This window comes from Echeneis naucrates, chromosome 23 (assembly GCF_900963305.1).
Source record: "Echeneis naucrates chromosome 23, fEcheNa1.1, whole genome shotgun sequence".
NCBI classification, from domain to species: domain Eukaryota; kingdom Metazoa; phylum Chordata; class Actinopteri; order Carangiformes; family Echeneidae; genus Echeneis; species Echeneis naucrates.
This window is the reverse complement of record NC_042533.1, coordinates 11916046-11941466: the sequence shown is the minus strand read 5'-3', so window position 1 is coordinate 11941466 and position 25421 is coordinate 11916046. Positions and strand designations below refer to the sequence as shown.

At 41.1% G+C, this 25421-nt stretch overlaps 1 protein-coding gene across 7 annotated transcripts; it reads right to left on the bottom strand.

Moving 5' to 3' along the window:
• Positions 1-698: 698 nt before the first annotated feature.
• Positions 699-22963, bottom strand: LOC115036939 (monocarboxylate transporter 2). Of its 7 annotated transcripts, XM_029495361.1 has the most exons (7): positions 22838-22963; positions 21739-22018; positions 20380-20490; positions 13086-13331; positions 8464-8607; positions 7243-8046; positions 6052-6317 (listed from the first exon to the last, which is right to left on the bottom strand). In XM_029495361.1, the coding sequence occupies exons 4-7, from the start codon at positions 13300-13302 to the stop codon at positions 6052-6054; spliced, it is 1431 nt and encodes a 476-aa protein (XP_029351221.1). In that variant the 5' UTR covers positions 13303-13331; positions 20380-20490; positions 21739-22018; positions 22838-22963. The 7 variants fall into 7 exon arrangements, with proteins under 7 accessions (XP_029351224.1, XP_029351221.1, XP_029351220.1 ...); XM_029495360.1 differs by lacking the exon at positions 20380-20490 and having other exon boundaries at positions 21734-22018; XM_029495359.1 differs by lacking the exon at positions 20380-20490.
• Between the last annotated feature and the right edge of the window lie 2458 nt (positions 22964-25421).

Sequence of the window (25421 nt, the reverse complement as noted above, 5' to 3'; positions counted from 1 at the left end):
ACACTGTGAATTGAATGCATAACAAATGGACATTTGGCCTTACTGAAAGGTAATTAAAGAGGACCGATGGTGCGTTCCTAAGTTTTCCTACTTATCATATGTTATTTAGCATATAGGTTATCGCAACAGTTCAACGCTCAAAGTACACGTGACAGGGAGGAGTGCTGCTATCAGGGCAAAGTGCATTTTTGTCACTGACATGAAACACCTCATCAACACGTCCATAAACTGGAAATATAGTTGGATGTACGCTCTGTGCTACATCTGAGATAACAGGGCAAATAGTTTAGAAGCTGCTGCTTCTCCAAAGAAAAGAAGTAGAGTACAAGATGTACAGTGTTGCAATATAAAGTTATTTTGGATCATTGAGGCATATAAATTTAGAATTATTATGAGGAGATAAAATTATCAAGCCCACATTTGCTTTAATATACTAAATTACATGTATCTCTAGCTTGTCTTTGTGTTTATTTGTTAAACATGGTTAATTTAGTAGATGTGTCAACTTAACTACAAATACCACATTTAATATTTTTTCTTTGGGCAAAAAAAAAATATCCACCTAAAAATGATGAATAACAGCTTTACATTTGGTCAGCACAATTCAGACACTTGATAAAACCATTTTTTATAAACTGCAGACATTGATAGAATTAAAACACCAGTCAAACAATGAAATTACAGTCACGTGGTCCCGGGCTTATTTGGATATACACTTTATTTATTTGCTACTGTGATAGGTGATATCATCATATTGCAATTACAAAAACAATCGGTTTTATATACCCGTGTGGTGCTTTTCCTCGTTCTGACATGATGGCTGCAGAGGTAGTGGAAAGACTGACACAATCTGATTTGGTTTTACGCCATACAGCAGGGTTGCCCTGATGAGAAAGCACACAGTGCCTCTGCTACTGGAAGGACATAGTAGGCGGAGTCCTATTCTGAGACAAAGTCCAGTACAGATGTCCAAACCTGTGAACACAACCATCCTCAAATGTGTTGACAGATGACTATGCGTACACAGTCAATTTAACACAATATGCAGACCTAACAATTTAGTTATAATTAGGCTACATCTGGCGTTATATATTTTTCATTTGTGTTAATGTGGTGTGAAGATGCAGACAGGAGTTGATTCTGAAGTAGTATGCACATGTTGATTAGCATAAAATGAATGCAGTGACTTGTAAACATACAGATGAGTAGGACCAGGGACAAATTAATGAGATGAAGTGTTTGTGCAACACAATATCTTGTTTACCGTGTTCACAGAAAGCTCTTGATAATGGCCAGTGTTGCACAGTAAGGCACAGTTAGGTCTACAGCCAGACATGATAATGACGGCCCCTGCAGCCTCCCAGTAGCAGATCACCATGCACACAGTCAACACTGATCCTCTCACCACAGCCACGAGAGGCAATCAAAGTCTCATGATTGTTGGAAGATTTCGTCCTGCAGACTGTTTTGTTCTACTTATCTTCCGTTAGAACACTTCAGAGGGGCATAAGTGAGCCCATCGGCAATATAGGTAGAGATTTCATAATGAATGCTTTTCAAAAGGATATTTTGAACACGAGCACAAAATCAAATTGTGCAAACTCCAGTTTGAAAATTACGATATAAATAAAAAAATGTCATTCTGTTAAACTATATCCAGGTGAAAAACTCAAATTTTATACAATCTGGAAATCATAATTTAAATTCATGTCTCACTTTTTTCATTGAGTTAACAAAAATGTTTTCTCACCTCTTGGCTTTAATGATTCAGCAATCAGATTTCAATGGCCGAAGGGCAAAACCTCCTATCGGAAAAATGCATTTTTTATAGGCAGATAGGTGGAATATGAGAAGCCTTCCTTGTTCTCATCATCTCATCTCATCATCCATTGTGAAATCCACTAATCTGAAAATTCTGCAGATAGGAGGTTTTTCCATTTTGGCCAACGTCATTCTCTCTGTTCATGACTGAGACTGTATAAATATTTGAGACTTCAGTCTGCCAACTTTATCAGCTAAATTCAGTCACAGGCTGAGAGTCTTAGCTGCAAATCACACTTAAAAAAAACAGAAAAGGTAGCCATGATGCCACGTTTTCACTTGACATTTGCATGTATCCAACAAAAACTGACATCTCTTCCAGTCTATTTGAGGCCCTAACAACTGTAAAATCCTTTAATGTACAGATTTCACAAATCGTGGGAAAAAAAAAAACTACTCAAGCTACATATCAGCTAACACAACAAATTTCAATCAACCAGTGAACATACATTTCCTTCTTAACAGTTGCTTACAGTTATAACAACAGGAAATAAATTCATTCATTTTAATCTCTGCTAAATTTGGTCTTAAGCAATCGTCAAAAAAAAAAATCTTTCTAAATACAGATAAATACGTAAAGGATAAGAAGCTCAAAATTTACTGAGTCCTAAGCAATATAATTAATAAGGCTATTGGTGCATGTCAAATCCACTCTTAATTATCTCTATTTGAATTCAGTTACTGTAAGATGTTTCCTTTTCTTCTTAAAATAAACACTTTGTACCAAAATGCATAGAAATGTATTGCTTGGATTTGGACAGAAGCTTTGTGGTATTGCAGTAAGGAGAACACCAGTAAAAAAAAAAAAAAATGAATGTCATATGATGGCCCATATGGAAAGGACTCTATAGTATCTGCAGTCACGAGAGGACCCCAGAAGCTGTGAACACATTCACTTCTGGCCTGCAGATTTGATGCAGTTTACGGATTCTTTTTGGCTTCAGGAGAAAAAATGATCTAGTATTTCACAAGCAAACAGCAATTACCGAAAAATACACCCCCTCCCAAAATATACACTCTCTTGGGGTATTAATTATCTCATGACCTCTTAGATTTATCCTACAACCGCTTTGCGGGGTCATGACACCCAATTTGAGCGCTGCTGCTTTGAACCACTGTAGATGTACTATTTTTTCTCCTGGAGCACTGCTCCATTTATTACCGCGATAACACATTCCTTGTTTCTTTAGTTCTTTTCTTTTTTTTATCAAGTTCTTATTACTAATTTAAGATTAAAAAAATGGAACATGGCTTGGAGAATAAAAATGGAAGTTTGGTGGTATATCCCTTAGTGCGTTTTGTTCTTGTATGTAACATAGAGAGACAAAGAAAGTTAAATCTGACAATACCCCCACCACAAAAAAAAAAACCAAACAAACAAAAAAAAAAGCAAAAACATATATATATAAATATGTATTTACCTTATTCATGAAATTGACATACTGTATGGGCGTGACACATTATCTATGATGTGATGTGTTCTGCTGTAAGGAAAGCACCAGCTTCATCTTTTGGTCTAGGCAGTCTTACACCAGCAGGGGGCAGCATTATTTGGTAGACAGTGATTGTACAGTAACTCTGTTTCCCTCATTGAGAGTCATCATGCACAGTGAATGAAAGTTGTCCCTCTTTCCATTAATTAAGTCTAAGCAGGATAAGTCAACATCAAGAAGGTATTAGTCCTATTAGTTAGTAAATTAGAGACTGGTGACGTGAAAATACTGCAGCAGGCATGAAATGCTGGTGAACAAAGTGCAAATAGGGAGTTGAAATCTCTACATGAACAGATAACGTCAGAATGTACTTCGAGGTAACGCATAAGGCCTAATGAAGTGTGACAACCTGGGTTTGTCTGTATGTTTTTATGACTGCATCAAAACAGACCGACTCATCTCCATATGGAAATGTAGGAGACCTAGTCCAAATCCAGAAGCAAGCTCAGATCAAGTGCTTCATAAGACCATATCTACAGCAAACAGCGGAGCGGTTTCTCTCAACAGTGGCCAGTTTGACTTGGTGTCGTCGGTAAAGACGGTACGCTGTTGAGAGCCGCTGCTCCACAGCAGGACATCTATTTTCATGGGTCTCAATTCACATTCAACTATTCAGAGCAGGGGGGGAAATAAAAGAGACAATCACGTTGTTTTTCTGCTCATGGTTACTTTGAAATACTACATTTGTCATTAAAATGTGTCTGCCTTTGTTCATCTGACACAGGACACCATTTGGTCAGCGCATAGCATCAGGTTACAATAATGTGACATTTACAAAAACTGAACATGTGGAATGGATAGAATATTGAAAAATGCTGACATTTCTGCCAACAGACAGTTACTCCGTTACACGATATGTTCACCTGGCACACGTGAATGCGAACAATACGACTTTAAATACAGGTGAGTTAGCATTCATTAGTAACAGCAGTATTCCTTCAGGTGTTAGTTAATGGAGAGACTGCACAGAAAAACACCATGTCACAGTTTAACATTTCAATAAAGACATGTTAGAAGACAAATGGAGAGGAATATATTGATTTCTTGTTAACAGCAAAAAAAAAAAAAAAAAAAGAGGCTCAAATTTAACACAAAGGTGTATAAGCTTCATGTAATCTGATCAAGGATTCACTGTACGAGGGTTGTCACATTACATCACATTTAAGGCAATGTATATAAAAATTGACTGTTATACTGACGGCAAGAAATTCATTTCCCTGCATTTAAATGAGAGAAAATACTTCTCATGGGGCTGAGCGCATAGAAAAACCACTATTATGCAGATGGTTTTTGGTCATTAATACCTTGTTAAGGCCCAAAGAGGAAATTACATTCAACCATAATTAAATGTCTTGAATTGCAGCAATTTTATAAAGATGTTTGGGGAGTAAGTATGGCCATTTTTCTTTTAGTGTAGCGTACTGTATATGAGTGCAACATGGAGCATGTGACAACTTCCATTTTATGATTTGATTGAAAGTATTAAAGTGGGACATTGGTGCAGGTTTTACTACACAACATTGCAGCGCTCAGGCAGGCAGCATAATATGCGGGCACCAGCTGTGAACACAGTTCTTTATTTATGGAAGTGGGGAATTTAAGGGCACCCAGTAGCCATATGAAATAGTGCAATTAGGAGTTTGCATTCTTGGTTCACATGGCTAATGCTGTATTCACAGCACAAGCAGCACAATGGAGAGGTCACAAGATGTTTTCGTTTCCTACAGAGTTGAGCAACAGGGACACCAGCCATTTCCAACAGCTGCTAGCATCGAGCCAGATTGCAGCTCCATCGCTGTTTCATATTAATATAATTTTAGGAAGATTAGCCAAAATTACAGGAGCGCATGGCTGCGACCATTGAAAGCTTCAAAGTGGCACAACATTTTAAAGGGTCTCTGATAACTAGACATCTCAAAGTGTGGTGCTTAACTCTTTGAAATTTTCATTTGTTCACCTCATGAACAAATCTATGCGAACCAATTCAACCTGTTCTGTTTGTACATTTAAACCACAATTTGTCGAAAATGCACCACATAAACCATGTTGCTTGTGGTGTGAACGAACAGTTTGGGGTCACCGCTTTACAAAAACTCCCCAGGAACAGATGCTGGCTGCTCTCAACTAAAAACCCAGCAACCGAAAGGTCTTTCTAAACCTCCATGAAATTGCCTGCTTCTTCATTGAGCGTTTCTTCATTTACCAAGATAATGTGTTTTGAAGAGATCTGAGTTAGAAACATTGCACTCAGTTCGCTGGGGCTGCCGTGGCAACACAATGAAACTTCATTCACATCATATCGGAAAATACTTCAGTTTGGAATATTTTTCCACTTTGGGGCAGATAGACATTACTTTACATTGAGCTCTGATGAAGTGTAGCAGACAATACTTTTTTTAAACACACTGACTGATTGAGTGTGAATGATTTCCCAATTGTAGAAATTATGAAACTGCAACTATGCCACTGCCATGAAAGCAGTTGCAGTCTTACTTTTCATTAAACCCAATATGAGATGAATGCGGCAAAAAAAGAAAATCGAGTTGATAGGACGCCGTTTCCAGCAGTTGTTGTTTTGGCAGTTAGTATTAGGGAAGTGCAGAGGACACCGAGTTGAGCCTGGTTGAACACCCATAGGCACCTCTTGGCTTGGAACTCAGTTCGATTGTGGCCGTACGTGTTGCGAGGTTGCTATGCAAGTGATGGTGAGCTAGCTGGTGGCTAGAAAAAGAAAAATCTAGATGTTGGTTTCCCGCTGCATAGCTTCATTAGCCTTCTTACTGACCAGCTCCTCAGAGGCCTGGGCTTCCCCATCAGCCTCATTCTGATATAGAACTGAGTCTGGATCTTCCGCTTTGCACTTTTTAGCAAGTTTGCGCTCACGTGCCAAGAGTCTGTAGTTAATGAAGTTTCCAATGAAGAGCCAAATACTTGCAAGAATTACAATAGCTCCACAGCAAAAATACATGTACTTGTAGTTCTTTGTGACATCGACCAGTTTCCCTGTAAAACAGCACAAAGTTTCATGATGTTAGTATCTGCCATGTGGCACAGAAACATATTATACTGAAAACATTTCTGCAAGTCAACTATTGCCAACTAACAAGTGAGTAAAGGACAGGAGCAGTTAACTTCAGCTCAATCGCCATAAATACCTAACCAAACCAATTTATTTATTTATTTATTTTTTGGTTTGATTAACTATGTTAACAGCAGCAAGGCGGCTTAGTTATTAGGACTGTTGCCTCACAATAAGAAGGTTCGGTTCCCAGCCTGAGGCCTTTCTGTGTGGAGTTTGCATGTTCTCCCCATGCTTGCGTGAGTTTTTCCTGTTTTACCGTCCAAAGACATCATGTTTTGTTTAATTGGCGACTCTAAATTGTCTGTAGTGTGAGTGTGAGTGGTTGTTGGTCTCTGTCTGTCACAGTGTGTTGGCCCTGTGATGGACTGGTGACCTGTCCAGGGTGACCCCGCCCCTCGAGCAGAGTAAACTGGGATTGGATAAGTGGTAGAAAATGAATGAATGAATAAACTATCTTAGCAATGTCCACCTCTGAGGGAATGGACTACAGAGCCCTAAAAGGAAATTACATTACAACTTAAAAACAATGTTGAACGTCCTCTGTTTGGTTTGCAGACAGATGATAAGGATGAAATTCTTTAAAAAACAGCGTCCCATTAGAAAATAAACATTTGTGAAGTGCTAGAAGGTCTGCACCTTTCTGCTCTGACGAGGTTTTAGTACTGCTCACTTTAATTTTATTTTTGTTTCATATAACCTTTATTTAAAGGTTAAGGAAGAATTCTTATGATATATTATCAGTCCCACACCAAGACTTGGCACAGAAGATATATACCACACTTTAATAAGACCAAATATAATTAATGTCTGACAGGGCAAACAGTGCACAACATGACCTCAACGTACCTGCCAGTGGTGGGCCAATTAGGACTGGGCAGCACTCCACAATAGTGGTGAGTCCCACAGCACTGGAGAACTTCTCAGGCCCAACGAGGTCCATCAGTGTTTCAAAAAGCACTGAGCTGACCATGCCAAAGGCAAAGCCAAAGAATATTGCATACACCACCAGACCAGTGTAGCTTTCAACCAAGGGGCAGAGGATGTGGCACACGCCATTATACAGCACAGCGAAACTAAAGAAGTACTGGATGTTGGGCCGGATCCAGCGTGTGTTGGCCAGCAGTCCCATGGACGGCCTGGCAAACATATCGACAAAAGCTAGGATCGAGAGCAGGAAAGCAGCAGAGTACTCGTCTATATCCATGTCCTTGGCGTAGGCTGCAAGGAAGACGATGGGCGCAAAGAAGCCCAGGAACATGATGACATTGCCTGACAGGTAGATAAGGAAGCCACGATGTTTGAAGAGCGTCAGGTCTAGGTACTTGTTGACTATTTGCCAGGTAGTGGGTTTCTCTGTTGTTGTCGTGCTGATGGCAGGCAATTCCTCTTCCTTCTTGGCCAGACTGGGTGGAGGCAGCAGAGGCCTCATGAGGGAACCAGCCACACAGCAGTTCAGCAGCAGAGCCCCCAGGATGAGGAAGCTGCCTCTCCAACCAAACTGGTTGAAGAGGTACTGATTGAGAGGAGCCAGGGAACTGAGGAACACAGGGCTACCTGCCATTGCCAGCCCGTTAGCAATGGGACGCTTCTTATTGAAGTACCTGCCAATCATAGTCAGCGCTGGCTGCAGGTTGAAGGCTAGTCCAAGACCTTAAAGGACAGACAGCAAGGAAAATGATAACTTCTAGCAGTCTGTTCAAAACTAAACCTTTTGACTTGCCGAGATAAGACAACATATAATAACAACACCGCACCAGAAATGGATGAACACCTCAGCTGTTTTATGAGAGCCCCAGATGGCTTAAACCTTCAGAGTAATGTCTGGCTTTATGGCACACAGCAGCACTGAGTGCAGAACTTAGATTTTGATGAGGTAGTCTGATGTTTACCGAACCCTGACTGTGAGTAAGTTTTAAATTGTATACAACACAATAAAATTAAGGTAAGTAAACTAGATGGGATAAACAATGTCAACCTGCTTCCTGCTTTATTTATATCCTGCTATTTAGAAGCCGAGGCTAATCAAATTAACTGAAACTAGACTTAAGTGGATTTAGAAGGACTTACCACCGATAACTCCAATGCAGATATATAGCTGCACCACGCTGACGCAGAAGGAGGCTAAGATCATGCCGGTGGAACAGAGGCAGCCCCCCATCATAACGATGGGCCTGCAGCCGTACTTGTTAACGAGTATGCTGCTGATGGGACCTGGAACAAATGGAAAACAAAAATCAACCTACGCATGTTGTTTACAGTACAGGATCACTGAAAGTGAGCTCATAACAATTTAATCTGGTTAGTGCTGCACACCAGCGTGAGCCTCGCTTCTATTTTTAGCAGCAGTGCCATTCACATTTTTAGACACAGCACTGTGATCATCTCGTGTCAAGTTGGTTTAAGGGAATTAAGTGACAACATAATTGAATATAATACTGCATATCAAAATATAATTTCCAATTCTATATAATATGCTTTAAAATGTATTCATGCATATTTATTTCAGTGCACTAGTCCTTGTTTTAAATTCTCTCAAAATGCGGGCTGCATCACCCACAACCCCCGGAGAAATGATAGAGCGCTGTCTTCCTTCTGTAATTTACATCAGAACCACCTGGTGTGAACAAATGAGCTTCAAATTCAGACATTAGTGACCGGCAGTAGGAATCCTGTTATTAACATTGTAACCAAATCCCAGTTTAGCCATATTATCTAAATGCCTTTATTAGAAGTGAAAACAAGGGTCAGCGTTAATATTATTTTCCAGACCTTTCACGGTAAATGTCCATTAAGTTGGACAGAGCCAAACAAACTTTTACAGTGCCATAAAGAGCAATTAATTAAATGTAAGTGATGAACTGTAATGCACTTTAAATTGCATCATTATCAATAACTTGGAGTCTTTAGGGTTAGTCCAGAAGATGCTCTCTCTTCGGTCTTAGGAAAATATCTGGCTCTCCACTAGCTGCTCACTTTGTCTGCTCTTTGCTGCACACTCAAAATCTTTGTGCGTTTTTTTAATTAGCACAGACTATACCTTTTGTTACATTACATTGCTATGGTGATACTTTATATTATGTTGTTAACGTTTTTACACCCAAGGTGGGCAACTATGAGGATTGTGGCTACTTGAAACTTTTTAGGAATCCATGACAGTGTCTCCCATCTTTCAGCTGAATTTTAAGTACAGGAGGTGTAAATTAAATAGGGTGAGGGAAAAGTAATGAAAGATGTATTTTTTTAAATAATGCTCTCATTACCAGCCAGAAGATATATCATATTTCTGCCAGGCCCAGTGCATTTTAAAAAGCCACTACGGGCAAGAAGTCATCTGACTTAATTTGCTCTGCATGAATCTTTTTCGACCTTGAGGAAACTTCCTCTCATTTGCATCCACAGCAGTGATCAGTATTCTCAGGGGCTCTGTGGGACCCAAATCGGTCAAGATGAGGAAGCCCCAGAGCCTGCACATTACCTCCCCTGCAAAAAGGCTTATCATCTCCTGGCCAGACGCAGCGTGGACTTCATTACACAGTGGACAAAACCCCAAACTAAATATAACCACCTAGATCCCAAAAGGGAACGGTGCATATAGAAATGTGTCCAACAGTTTTTTTCCCCAACCCTTTAATGGGAGCTGCAGCAGAGAGGTTGTTACAGCTCATGATGTGAGGATGCCAAGCAGCCATCGCACTTCAAATAGGGAAGAGAAACTTTAAAAGCTGCATGAGGAGATCAGTAAAAACCATGCTAAACCAACTTCATTCATTTCAAATAAGTTTATGTGTATTTAGTGGGATTGAGGACACTTTGAGGTAGCGTTTGGAGCTGTGTAACAGTGGGCAGCAAACTGGATAGTGTTCATATGGTGACCTCAGGACGACAGAAGGCAGAAACACAAAGGTTGCCAGTTTGGCACGATAAATCCGGGTGTGGCCAGTCACAACAGACGCTGCACATGGTGAGACTGCTCAGACCCCGGCAGATAAGGCCGGGGTTGAGCATGTGAAACTGAGCAAGTTGTTCCTGAAAAACATGGAGAGCTGCTCAGTTCTGAAATATCCCTGAATGAATTGTTTTTTATGAAAGGGTTTAATTAAGGGTACATTGATTATTTGTAATTGATATTATTTATCGATTTTAGTTTGATTCAATGTAATGCCCAGAGTCTATCCCGATATGTGCATGTGCACATAAGGCTTTTTTAATTGTACATGTGTGTAAAGAGGTTCATAAAGCCATGCATGTACATATATGCATATATTTATGTATTTATGTCCATGCTGGTAAGTGTCAAGAATAGAAGGTCATTTTCTGTCATTGCTTATTTCGGGATCGAGCTGGTATAATATGTACGCATGACATTTGAAATATCATATGGTTTGTCCCCACCAGGGTTATAAGAGAAATGTGTGTAGTAAATTCCTTATTTACTACACACATTGAAAAAAAAAAAAAGACAAACAGACCAAACAGGAAAAACATAAATATTATGGCAATCTATCCTCAACTTTAGTTTCTTCTACAAATGTCAAGACTGTTTGCTAAATAGCAGAGGTTCTGATTTGAGAATATCTTCTCTGCTCATGCCTGAGATACTGGATAGCATGAGCTGATGTGATAACACAGCTGGTAGAAAGTCAGGTCAGATATATATATATATATATATATATATATACTCTTGTTTCCCTGCAGTAAAATTCGCTGCCTAATTTATTATCCCAAATCAACACCTATATTGTATGCTTGCCAGTGATAGCCAAATGAATGGCATGTGTTACTGTAGCTTGGCATGGCACAGGGGAACCTGTGACATGCATGCTGTCATCCTGTGATGCGGCGGTTTCGGATTCAGGTCATGGTCTGAGGACATGACCTACTTCTAGCCGTGTGCTGTTATTGACCTCTGTTTATCAGGAGCAAACTCTACACAGGAAATGGGACACCACCAACACCGACAACACCAATTTACAACAAATGTAATCCTGAGCTACCATGTTGTGTAACAAATGAAATGCTACATACAAACCGCCACATACAGCCCTCTCTGGCCAGATATTACATTTCATTCCAGTCTGGGTTGGTTCCACTCTAAAACATTGCTCTTTATATTCAGACAACATAACTGAGTCGCCGTGTCGGCTCAGAACGGAATTGTGGAGTTGAAACCAATGATGAAATTCATTATTATAACAGATTTATCTATCTATCCATCAGCAGATGATTTAGGATATATTATACATATTACCAAAGGAACTTGTCTGAATAAAAAAAGACAAATCCATGATATTTAATCTGGACGCATCAACACTTCCAATCTGTACAGTCATGCTATCACTATACTGATAATATTACACATTTATGAGGCTTCTACCTGTACAGGTCAGGCACCTTTTTACTTTTAGCTGAGACTACACAAATAATTATGGGTTGTTAAGTTTGCAGTCTGACTGACCAACTCTTTCCCAAAACATAAACAAAACATAAACCTTTTGAGGATTTTTTGTCTTTACCAAAGTGGAAGGATTTCAGGATTATTCCCCTGAGGCTTGTTTAACTCTTAACTTTTATTTATAGTTCGTGAAGTTGAGTTGAACAACTAAAATGTGATTTGTGTAATTTGGATGGAATGGGTTATTTTTCTGTGTGTCTGAAGCTGTTGCTCATTATCAGGCAATAATGCTGGAACTGTGTTAACACACACACACACACACCCACAGAGAGAAGCAGCAGTGGGGAATTACAAAGTGTTAAACATTCAGAGAGCGGTTTCTACATCAGCATAAGAAGAACAGAACAGGTGTTTAATGAATGGCTGATGATTGCAATCAATATGGATGAAAGAGGGCAGCGCGGCGGCGTAGTGGTTAGCGCTGTCGCCCCCACAATAAGAAGGGCATGGGTTCGTTGCCCGTGCCTGCGTGGGTTTCCTCCCACCGTCTAAAGTCATCATGTTTGAGAAATTGTTGACTCTAAAGTGTCAGTAGGTGTGAGTGGTTGTTTGTCTCTGTGTGTTTGTTAGCTGGCGCTAACAACAGCTCATGGCAACAGCTCTAGTCACCTTTCTTGGTTGTGTTCTTCTCATGATAGGACTGTGACACAGTGCCTTTTTTTATTAAAATTACACAAACATAAAATAACGGCCAGTGCTCGATCCATCCATTCATCTTCCACCACCTCTTCTGTTTCCAGGTCAAGGGGGGTGCTGGAGCCAATCCCAGCACACACTGGGTGAGGGGCGGGGTCACCCTGGACAGGTGACCAGTCCATCACAGGGCCAACACGCAGAGACAGACAGAGACCAACAACCACTCACACTCATACTCAGAGCTACAAACAATTTAGAGTCACCAGTTAACCAAAACATAATGTCTTTGGATGGAGGGAGGAAACCCACAAAGGCACAGGGAGAACATGCAAACTCCACACAGAAAGGCCTCAGGCCAGGGACAGAACACGCGATGCAGCTGTGCTGCCCCTATTGCTAGGCATCATTGGTTAATTTGGCCCTACTTTGTTCAAGAAGAACCAGTTCTCTTATTTCAGTCACCTGCTGCTAAAGTCCTGTGCGAGAAAAAAAACGCTTCCAAAAATTGTGCCATCCTTTATGAAATGGGAAAAATATTGAACAAATGTTTATCGACTATTAATATGGAAACATTTCAGCTGAAAATGAACCCGTAGCTCACCTGCAGCATACATGACTGCGAGCATTATGGAGGAGATCCATGCAATCTGACTGTAGGAGGTGTCAAAGATGGTCTGGATTTCTTTGAAGAAAACCGTGATGGCCTTTGGGAAGGCATATGAAAAGCCAATGGAGATGAAAGATCCAACCACCACTGCCCACCCCCAACCGCCATCCGGTGGGGGCGCAGCAGGGGCACCTGTGCTTGGGGGCGGCATCACTGGCCCAGCTCAGCACTGACTGTTCACTGCAATGACAAACAAGTAAAAGACAGAGAGAAGGTTAAGACTCATGACATTGAAAGCTGACTGTTTTCTTACTTTCATTTTATTTCTTACATTATTCATGACTTGAATTACTCCCTGTGATTCTTATCAATGATCGAGGCAGTTGCTTTCTCAATTCTTACAAGTCTTTCAGGGTTTAAGGGTTAAAAATGAACTAACCTAAACAATACCAGTTGCTTCCTGGAAGATGTTAGACTGTTACTTACAATATAGAGATAAATCCAACCGGCAGCTCATATTGACAGTGTACAGACAGCTGTGGGATTACAAAGGAGCTCAGAAGATTTATCCTTCATGTGCCATTCACATACACGTCTGCTGGTAATGTGACATGAGAGGGAGAAGGACATACCAGAGGCCTGTATCCTGGAGAGGGCGTGTGGTAGTAATCATACATTCAAAACTAGACCTGATACGCCCAGTATTCACCTTGAGCCTTCCCCTTCCTCTCAGCTACCACTCCCACCAACCAGCCAACCCCCAGAGCTCAGGAAGGAATGAAAACACGCCGCCAGCTAATAGAAACATAGAGGCTGTTTAGAATCGGGTGATGCTGTGTACAAAGCAAACATACCCTAATTATATGTGACAGCAGCAATTGTCTGCACCCGCACTTCCCCATAGATCTTTTACAAGCTACCTGACATGAAGAAACACACACACACACACACACACACACACACACACACATTTACAGCCATATTGTACTATGAAAAGGTCATCTGCTGTGTTTTAGCTCTGTCTAACCTCATTAGATTCACCTCTCTAAAATTGGCCAGGAACAATTTATAGCTATATAATTATCCCACGGTTCACACTGAGTTTATGGTTTCAGGTACATTAGCAGCCTGTGGAAGAGAAACACAAATTTTCCTTGTGTTTGTACCGCAGTCTCAGCAGATCCATTTTTTAAGATTAACAAAGACAAAAGCGGTTCCTTGAATGTGGCAGTGAAATAAGTGACAACGGTGATTTTGTGATTTAAAGGACCACTCCACTAATTATCACGCCAGAGTTGGTCCTCAATTCATTATTATATTCAGGCTGTAGAAAGTGTGGGAGCTTTCATTTCCTTATTGGTGCATATAAATTTCTGCTACTGGTAGGTGCCACTCCCGCTGATAACATCATCCCCATTGTGTTTGCGTGCTCACCGCCAATTTCTTGTCGGTATCATCTCCAGTCACCATTGTCTGCAAACAGTGTCCCACCAATAAAAACAAACAGTACCCACTCCCAAAGCTCTCCTTTCCAAACTGAAATCTCACAAAAACCAGGCAGATATTCCTATTCTAAGTTAAAAGGTCATTTCCAGTGGACAGAAAGTTGGTGCAAAAACAAGGTTTCAGCAAGAGCATTGGGGATTGCTGCAAGAATGAACACTGTTTTTAATCAGATTAATTCATTTGTGATGTTAGGAGGGTGAAGAAACATTGAAAATAAACAGTAGCTCCTGTGGGGAGGCCACTACGGGCCAAAAAAGTCCAATGTTGACTAAACTCCTGGAATAATATGTCCATTTGAGTAATCTTGAAACTTTTGAAGCCATCAATTCTAATGTCTTTACAGTACAGCATCTTACATTAATGTTAAATAAATTTAATGAAGTGGATATTTTACAGAGGATAGATTCCTGCTTAAATCCATTAAACTCTACAAACAGACCTTTTGAAAACTGCAATTTTTGACCATTTAAGGGCTGTAAACACAACACTGACTTTATAGCACGTCCTAAAGGAATTAGACTTTAAGCTGACACAGAGCAACATCGCATTCATTTATGTTTCAGTCTGCCCTGTAAAATATTTAGCTGGCAACGCTGTAATTGTAAGAGAAATGAATAATTCTGTATGATTTCAGTCTCTTGGTATTCTGCTGTGAGCTTGTTAGAGGGTGGCAGTGGCAGGTTGGGTTAATGGGTGAAGTCTAAATAGGCACAAGACTTTTACCATCAACACGCCGTTCGTGTTTTATGACTGAGAACATATATCATGTGTAGTAGATTGCCACGTGTCACCAAGTGAAAAGTAACAATCATTAACCTCACCCAGCAGTGATCGCTGCCTGCATATCATTCGCTCATTGAAGGACATCAAAAACCGGTCTTCTTGTGCGTAGAAGTAACAAATTAGAAAGTCACCTGCCAGAAGCTATGTGCTCAACTTTGCTCAGCAACTTTCTGTATGCCAGTTGTTGAGTGCTTGCCAGGTGGCATGAAGTGGTTTTGTCATCTGGCCAAAACAACCTGCCTGCTGCAGCGGTAATGCACGAACGTGAACATAAAGCAAAACAACACAAGCTGTGGGTTAAAGAAAGAGCTAATTACAGCTGACAGACACAAGTCACTCTACAGATAGCTGAGGGGAACAGCACAGATGAGTGATAATTGTCTGGGATGGCGACTGTAAATGGCCCGTTTCACACTAAGCAGTCCATTAATCCACTATAAAAATTGATTAGTGTAGCTTTAAACATGCTGATGATAAGCACGAATGGCCTTAAATGATCATGTTCAATATAGAGGAGAGAGGAAAAAAAGATCAGATACATAAAACAATGTATAATTATATTGGATAAAATGATTATTTTATTTTCTATAATAACTTACTTCCCATAGATGGGACATGTATAACTTTGGTCTTTTACTTTGTGATGGTGACTACATAACCATTTTTGGAGTGAAGCAATGGGACACTGGTATTAGTTATTAACTTGAAATGAATTGGATGAATGACTTAACACTAACAAAACATGCTGAAACCCCGCTGGTGGAATGGAAACATAATCCTGTGTATTCCCCTCGCGTCCCCCTCCCCTCCTTTAATTTAAATTGGAGATTATGCCTATTTTTCAGAGTTCCATACAGTGGGTGTAATCTATGCTAATCAGATTACAGGCTGTCCACAGCAGCACTCGTTTTAGATACTGCTTTTGATTGATTGAACGTGACGACAATACACGAAGGATCCTCAGAACTCATAAGCTGCTTAAATTGATGGGTTGGAATTGGAAGGTCTAAACAGACTGACATTAAAAGAGCAACTAAAGGGTGGAGGGAGATGCCCAGACAAGTTTGACAAATTTATGATCAGCCACATAAGTACATAATACGTCAAGTGAAGCAAAGTCACCACTCAGTCACTACAATGTCAACATTAAGATTCAAAGCTGGCATCCTCCTCGTTAGCCACCTCTGCTGCGTCCTTCACCTGACATGACGCTAAGAACAGCTAACGGGCTGCATTCACAGCGGGCAAGTTTATTAAAACCTTGTTGTCCACTGAATTTTTGAGACATCAAGGGGGCCTGGAAAAAATTTCTACAGTATTCATCATTCCTTAATAATGTGATGCTGAAAACTTTGCTAATCCTTTACACCCTTTTTCAATCTCATCTCAATACATATTTTTCATTCATATTTGAGTGCCAAAAACAAGAATTGGTTTCACAAGTAAGTGCAACACAAAGTCAAGTAAGCAAGAAATCACTTTTCAGAAGCTGAGAAGAATGTGCCAGTTAAAAATATATGAACTGTGGACACACACACACACACACACCCGCGTGCACACTGTTGCTGGACTGTGTCCACGCTTTGTTTTGGTCCAGCGTCCCCTGTGTGTACTTGGAGAGACCAGCTGGCTTCACCTTGGTAAGTCCATCCAAACAGAGTGGAGTTAGAGAACAGCAAGGATGGGGCAGAAGGACGGCAACCGTTTCTATAATCAAATCATCCAAATGGCAAGAAGCTCATCAGGCTGTGCCCTATTCAGCACTGGACTGCAAGACAATGTGTGTGTGTGTGTGTGTGTGTGTGTGTGTGTGTGTGTGCGCGCCCTCCAAGGACGACACTTTGGCAGGAAGCCTAAAAGACAGCATTGTTTGTAGACACTGGATATCAGGTTTAATTCACAACAGGGGCCAAACTGAGACCCCATCGTCGGGTTTCAGGCAAGTTTCAGTGCAGCAGCTATGGTGGGTTGTGCCTGTCAAGGTCGGGGGGGGCAAACATATTCCGGAGGCTTTGATTTGAGTTTGCTATTTGGCCAGTACTTGGGCCTGGAGGAAGGACAAGCGCACACCAAACACCCCGACACAGTTGACAGTGTCTGGTTTCACTGTCAGCCCACACATTGATGACATTCACTGGCAAAAGCACGCATCATCTCGCTAGCTCAAGCTCATGTGCTATTCCACAGCATCAAACCTTTCTACAAAGCAGAGGATTGGCAACAAGTTCTGTTTGAGTTCACACAAACTCCGCGCTTGATTACCTGTGTAGTACACGTCTTCAAAGCTTCATTTGTTGACTTTCTGTGGCCGACGTAGGTGGCGCAATGTGCTCTGAACATAAAACCAACATACCATCGTCTTGTATTATTGATTTAAGTGTTAGCAAATGCCTGTCTGTTGAGATGGATGGATGTGCATTGATTGAGAGCTGTGAGTCCTTTTAGCTCCATTTGTTCTCCACTTGCTGAGGGGATTATATGACTCTTTATCAGATGAATGCTTCTGCAGAATAACCAGCTCTGTCTTGTTTGGTGAGATTGCGTAGAGGGGGGGGGGGTTTAACAACAGCTGTCTACTCCGAAGGGGTAGGTGGAAAATCAAATCTATAGGGTGAAAAATTTGAAGACACACATGAGCTGAGGATAACAACATATTCTCTGCACTACACATAACCATCTCATCCACTTATATCATGAGGATTTTACCAGGTGCAGCTCTAAGCCTTAATATCTATCTAATTAAAGTGTTATTTTGAATTGATGGTTGATAGAACTTTTCTGTTACAGTGGTAATAACAACTTGCATTAAGGAGTCGGTCTTTGAAAGCAGGAAGAAGAAAATGTTAATGTTTAATAACATTCTTCAGGAGCCATAATTAATTATTGAACATGTTTCACTCGTGCCTCTCCATTAAGGTGGGCGGATCTGCTGCTCTTTTTCTGGAGGTTTGTATTAGCCAGTCAGACTCGTAGAGCTCGAGCAGAGAGCTTTTTTTTTTTTTTTTTTTTACAGTTCCTTTACAGCTCAGTGATTTTATAGTTTTCATAATTGCTTGGGCACACCAGCTGCTTCCACAATAAATGGCAAACCTGTTCAGTTCCTTGTGTTTATAATTTATTTCAATTATTTTTTTCTGAAAGGTCTTTGATTGTGTCCACCATGATGGCCAAATCACATCAGCAAAGGTTTGTAATCAATCCCTTTTGTGGCACATCTGCGGCCACTTATCTTGTCAATGTTTAAATGAGTTCACAGCCAAAACGACTTGTTCAAACAAAAACTCTCCCTCTGTAAAGCCATGGCCTCTAAAGACAGATACTCCTCATATCTAATTTGCCAGTGATCACACAACAAAATAACCAGTTGGCTTGTACTTATTGACATGGGTGCCCATTCATGCTGACTGACCGACACTAAAAAGGGATTACACAGAAGCACATGTTTCTCTACTATTTTATTACTTCTATTTTACTACATCACATGGAAAAAATATTATTATTGTCATGGGAGTTTTTTGTGCGTATTTGTGACTTTATTCGTGAGCCGGATCAGACAGAGGACAGATCTCCCTCATTCTTAAATTAAAGCCTTCTTTGACTTCTAAATGGGGCTACTCTTTTCAGCTTTCACTGGTAATGAGAGGTTGGACAGCACTAACCTTCATTATGTGTTTTTAAAGTGGACCGAAACCAGCAGGGATTCTCCTGCAGTGAAAAATAAAAGGTTGGCTAGTTAAAAGCTAGGGGATAGTCTGGTTTTTGTGCATAACTGGTAGAAAATACAATCTGTGCCTTTAGAAAATATGAGCTCAACTTTATATAGTGAATTTAGACAGCTGAGATAGTCAACAGTTCTGATCAGATGCCATGCATATAGACTGGTGCTGCTACAGCCCTGTCAGACGGTACAAAAGGAAACCTGGCCTCTCCAGTCAACGGCTGCCAGCAAAACCCCTCCACCCCCCTTCCCCACCCCCACTCTGGCCTCACAGGACTTCAGGTTATGGAAACGCAAGATTAGCTCTAGGCAAACTGCAAATAGCAGCACTCGCTTCACTTTTTGAAATAGTTCATCATTAACTCAATCAGCTACTCTTTAAATGATAAATAAACCACACATTTCACTCCTCTTATCAACCAGACGTATAATCTCACTGAGGTGAACACGCTTGCCCTTGGATTTGAGAGAAGACAGAAAAGGCCAGCAGCCATAAACTGTAGCTGGACTTTAATACCCTTTCTACTCAACTGTCAGCCAGTGTACTTAGAAACCTTAGAGCTTAGAATGAGAAAAAGAGCTTAGAATGAGAAAAAGACTCTATAAACTGTCCCATAAATTGCCTAACCTGCACAATAATTCCACCCAACATGCAACAATGCTGTCAACAATGCAAATGAAAGGATCGATCAGCCTGTCACTTACATGCAGCTACACCTGTGTGGCCACAACAGCGTGCAGGGAAGTTCATCAACTTCACTTTTCCACGTGTTTCCACAAACTACCCACTTTCATCACCCAACCCAAAGCTCTAGCTCTGCTACACATCTCAAAGGTCAAAGACAAGGATTCTTGCTGTGTTGGAACTTGTAGCTTTCACAACACAGCTTCAGCCAAAATCCAAGGCATGTGCTTATATATTATTGCACATCTGGCACTTTAGAGAGGATCTTCAGATTTGGCCAAAATATTTGCACAAATTCCCCTGCAGGTTATAAAACCAGTTTGTGCGATGCAACATGAGATATATTTGACTCCCAGATTTCAGAGAGGTCAAATTTGGTGGGAAATCAACTACATGACCCCGCAACCCGCGATAATCGGTTGAAGATGAATGACTGAATATTCAACTACACGCATTTTTAGACAAGAGGAAGAGGGCACTGTTCTTCCAGAGCAAAGAAATCCAACATTCTTTATGGAAACTCAGCCAAGAAATACAAATCTTTCATAAAAGATTTAAATGTTTAGTTTCACAGTGACTTCTTCACGGTGACTTACTCTCTGTTTGGAGCCTTGTGCTGAATCAGGCGGTGTTGTTTGCACACAGCAGACTTGTGTCCACAACAAACTTCCCTGATGGAACATGGAAAAAGGTCCTGATCCTGAAATCTGATCCAAATGTAAAAAAAAAAAAAAAAAACTCCCCTTAAGATGTATTCATGTCCACAAGGTAAAATGGAGCACATGCTCGTACGTCATTTATGTGATAGCTGATGTTGGTAAGTCATGAAAAGTCTGAAGGACAAGTGCTGAGGTGACCCGCAGAGGCATGGACCTCGGGTCATCACAAGCAGTGTTAGCCGAGTTTGAGGGGAAGCCAGCACAGTTAAGCATTTAAACAGCCTCAGGAAACTGAATTCTCCAAGTTGTCCTCAACAAATTCTCTTGGTCATGTTGTAGCAGGTCTTCTTCCCACATTATGTCACAGAAGGTAGATAATACTGGAGAAGCTCAACTTGCTTTTTAGCACGTTTACCCGCCAAAACGCTAACTTCTCCCTGTTTCTTTTGGTTTCAGTCGTAAGTTTGTTCATGCACATTAAAGGAAGGCAATATAACATGCTGTCAAGATGCTGGTTGGTCAGAGTGTTGCCATGGGACTGATTGCTTCCTATTTCAAGTCTCCTTCTAGGCTAAATCAAGCCAAGCGGCTGCCAAAGTTATTAACCACAAAGTCTTAAGACAAAACCACATCCTGACCGCACCTGACAGGCAGAGTGAGAAGAAAATAAGGGCAAATATTAATCATAATGTCAGTGAAAATTATTGGCACGTGCTCTCAGTGACTCAAACCAGCCCAGGCAGGCAACTACAGAGAAATAGCTCATTTCTGTGGGACACTGCAGTGTTACAATATGCTATGCAAATCTATTTATACACCTCTGAGGCTGACTAGGAGACAGAAATCTCCATGGTCGTGCCAGGTCGGCTTAGAAAAAGATAAATAACACAACTCCTCACCGCGTTTCTGGGTGATTACAGACTCTTTCTGAGAAAACCTTTCAAACCTGAGCCTCCATCCGGAGAAGGGGAGGTGAGCAGAGCTGCTCCTCAGCACTGCAGCCTAATCATATGATGCTGCTGATGTAAGGACGGGGACCAGATCAAGCCGGTCCTTAATACCCGGGGCCTGCATGAGCTCAGCCCGGCCGCTCATCCGCACATTTCACTCACTTATATAAAGATTTTTTTTTTTCTCTCCCGTATCAGACGGACTTGCCTCACCGGAGCGGACCGCTTGGCTGCGAAGGCAGAATTTCCAGCTCTGTCGACGGGCTCCTGAACGCGTCAGAACATCCTTCCTCATTCATCCGCTCATTCAGCCCGCAAACAGCCAGTAAACGGTACTTTACCTTACCGGGTCGGGGATGGGGTGGGGGTGGGGGTGGAGGGGGTCCGGACGGTAGCTGCGTGTGCGTCCCGTGCAGGCTGCCCGGGCTCGGTGACCTTGGAGCGGGGAGATGCCGGTGAACGTGTGAGTGTGTGTGTGTGCGTGTGTGTGTGTGTGTGTGTGTGTGAAGTTTCCTGACGTGGAGCTGCAGCGGCTGCAGAGGGCGGCGCTGCCTCAAGCCCCGGCCCCGTTACTCGTTACTCGTTACAGTGCCGTCCGATCACCCTGCACCACCACACAGACATATCTGACAAAAAAAGATAAACAAACAAACAAAAAAACATGTGATTGTTATTTTAGCAAAAGATTACATCCACAACATGAAATGGCTTTAAACGTGACCCTCCATATATGGACACTACTGGAGGGTAGCTGGAATTATTTCTGATCACTGGAAAATGGAAAAAAGTGCCACAATGTCACAACTGTATAAAACTGAAAAACACTGAAGCAGGAAACGTTTTCAGATGAGCCACTACTGAACAGACTGTGGTGAGGATCAGCAAAACACTGAAAGGATTTGAAATGTTATTTATGAAGAAAAGAGAAATTAAATTAATCAGGTTGTTGATGTTACGCTAGTATCAGCACAACTAAAGTGATTAAAATTCAGATTTGCATGTTGGCAGTTATAATTACTGAAGAGAAATCACCTGTCTACCAACAATAATACTTTAACCTAACCCAACTTGAGATTCAACTCTGAGAAGTAAAAAAAATAACCAAAGTTATTAAATTAATTTTTGTATGTTAAAATGACAGCGCTGAAAGAAGCTGTTTCCATGTTAGGTGCACCACTGAAAGTGGTGCCTAAAATTGGTGTCGATAGAAATCTCTGTTGACTGAATGAATTTCAACTCTAATAGACATCATTGGTATTTTGTATCGTTGTATCATCAACTGACAATAGCAACAAACCATAGCGTTAACAAAAAGTGGTCACACTGAGTGAAGTGGAAGTGTTATGTGTGAGCATGCAGGAAGCTGAGGGGCCAGCTGAAGTGAATGTGAAATGCCCATTGCTGTTTAAACCCGAATTTGTAACATCGGGCCTTAGAGGACTCACATGCAGAACGCCATGCACAGACACAAATGGGCAGTTTGGGGAGTTTATTGTGGGCAAAGGGGGAGGGAGGGGTCGCTGGATCCGCTGAGGTTACAGGGCAGCAGGCAATTAACAGGTAGCATGAGTCTGGTCAGTGACCTGCAGCAGAAGGAAACAACTTGTTACAAAAGCAAAAAATGCAGGTCAGATGTAAACAGGGTGAGAATGCCTAACCAAAGCTGACAGTGAGAGCTGAGCCCGCAATCTGGCGTCAGAGTTGGGTGTAAGTCGAAGGCTGGTCGTTCGTGACAGCTGAGGGAACCGGCATCTAGCTCCTGCACACGTGGCCTCATTCCTGCAATCACGCACACTCACAAGCTAGGAGGCAGAGGACACGACAAATTAGTGATACAAATGCTGAAAAATGTGCGCTTTGTGATTCGTGACTGACCTGATTACAATTTGAGAGCAGTCGAAGATGCAGCTGAACTGAGTGGCGTGTCACTGACAGGAGGTGAGGATTGACTTTCTGCATCAGAGAGAATCCTACTCCTAAATGTTTGCCTGCTCAGAGCTGTTGGCATCACGCCCACTTAAACTGGGTCATTGGAACTCAATCCATGGGATTAATTTAAAAGGGTCACATATGGCCTGTACATATGGCCACAGTGACTGAGCAAACCGAAAGAGGAAATTTCAGAACAAATGACTACAACTGTTGGACTTATATGATGTGGCAATGTAAGAAATAATTATTTGACTCTAATGAACTAAGGAAGCCAAACAGAATGAATATTACTGATGAATATTTTGAGGATCACAGATACACAGTTGCCATACAGCCTTATACTGAAGCCCAATTAAACCTTAATCTGTCATTAATCCTGCTGTCAAAATAAAATATCACCTGTCACTTTTCAACATGGAGATACGGACATAGTTTCTGTTGTTGGCCCCACCTAATATTAGAGTGACTTTAATAGAGTGAATTTAAAGAAAATAACAATTCAGTGGGCTAATTAAACGCACAAACTATAACCACAACACAGATTTATTTCCTCGGTCCCAAACAAGGGCTTTATACTTTGAAGGCCGCATTTGAACATCTGTTCTGTCGCAGTTGAAGCAACTAAGCTGTCCAGTTTCAAGGCTCCTTCAAATGCTGCCAAAGGGAAACTTGGCCTTCTGCTGCTGAGGGCCATTTTAGAAGGATGCAGCACTTGAGTTTGGACACCGCCATATCCTCTGATGAACTGTCTGAGCTGACAGTTGTTTTTTGTTTTTTTTTTTTTGTAGAAAACCGATGCAGCTCAAAATAAATGACAATGAATCAAAATCGTCATCCAGTGTATGCCGAAGTATTTAAACTCTAAAAGAGAGATTTAGGAAGATGCTGCTAGACCTGTTTTTGTTTGTAATATGAGTTTTGTTTTTGGGTAGATGGGCACCTTTTGAAGTAATGGTGGAAAAAAATACTAGCAGTGAAGGCAATACATCTTTGTTCTGTTGTGTCATTAATTTAACTTTTGAACACTCAAACTGTGTTTCCTGTACCTTCTTATATTTCCTGCGTTTAACCAGCGACAGAGTAGACAACCTGCGTCCTGTTTACACCAATGCACACTGACTGTGACTAGTCATGTGATGTGTTATTTCAAGTTGGAAATTTTGGAGATTGGTTTTCTTACAAAGTAGAAAGCTCCTCTGAAACAAGTGTCAGGCTGTGAAATTAAAACAACAAGCTCGAAAGATAGTAGCATGGAGGAAGTACGGCAGAATCGGATGATGTCATCTACCAGTGAACCAGTCATATGACCTGCAGAAATCTGATCCATTGCTACAGCTGAAGCTGCAAAAAATAAATAAATAAATAAAAAAAATAGAGAGATTGGTGCAGAAATATATTGATTAAGTTAAGATTCGCCTGACGTATTGTTTCCATGTAACCAAGATGATTCAAGCCATTCGACGTCTGTGAGCGGGAGGTTTGGAAAGCATCATCAGTCAGTCTTTGGTGCAAAATAATTCATTCAATCAATAAAAAATAATAATAATAAAAACTTTCAAAATGATCAAGCAAAGTTGCTGAGCGTTGGGGTTATCATATTGTGCTTTAGCTGACTGTGAGTGCCAAAAACAAAAACTGGACCTTTTTTTTTTTTTTTTTTTTTTTTTTCGGGTTAGTTTGTTTTGGTTCTCTAACTTCATGTCAGAATTAATCTTATTCCACTTTCTGCATCTTGAGCTGGGAAGTGTCGGCAAAAATAAAGAACTGCTGAGTTCAAGCTGTTTTGGCCTGTTTGGTGTCTTCCCACCTCTCTCTCAGTCTCTCTCTCACCAATAATGCTTTGTGCTTTGAGTCTTTTGGGAGCTTCTGTGCCGTTACTTAGTGAATTGCATCATTTTCAGACAGACCGAGCAGTTGTCTGAGCTGAGACGCTGGCTGTTAGCTTCCCCAAGAGGTTGATCATTAAAGTTTTATTCTTAAATGGCATCCACAGTGAAGCTGCTGAATATGCTGAATATAACTCATGGTTGATCCTTCCTGTTCTTATTGTCAGGCATGCCACTTACATTTTGATGTGGTGCACCTGAAATGCGGATT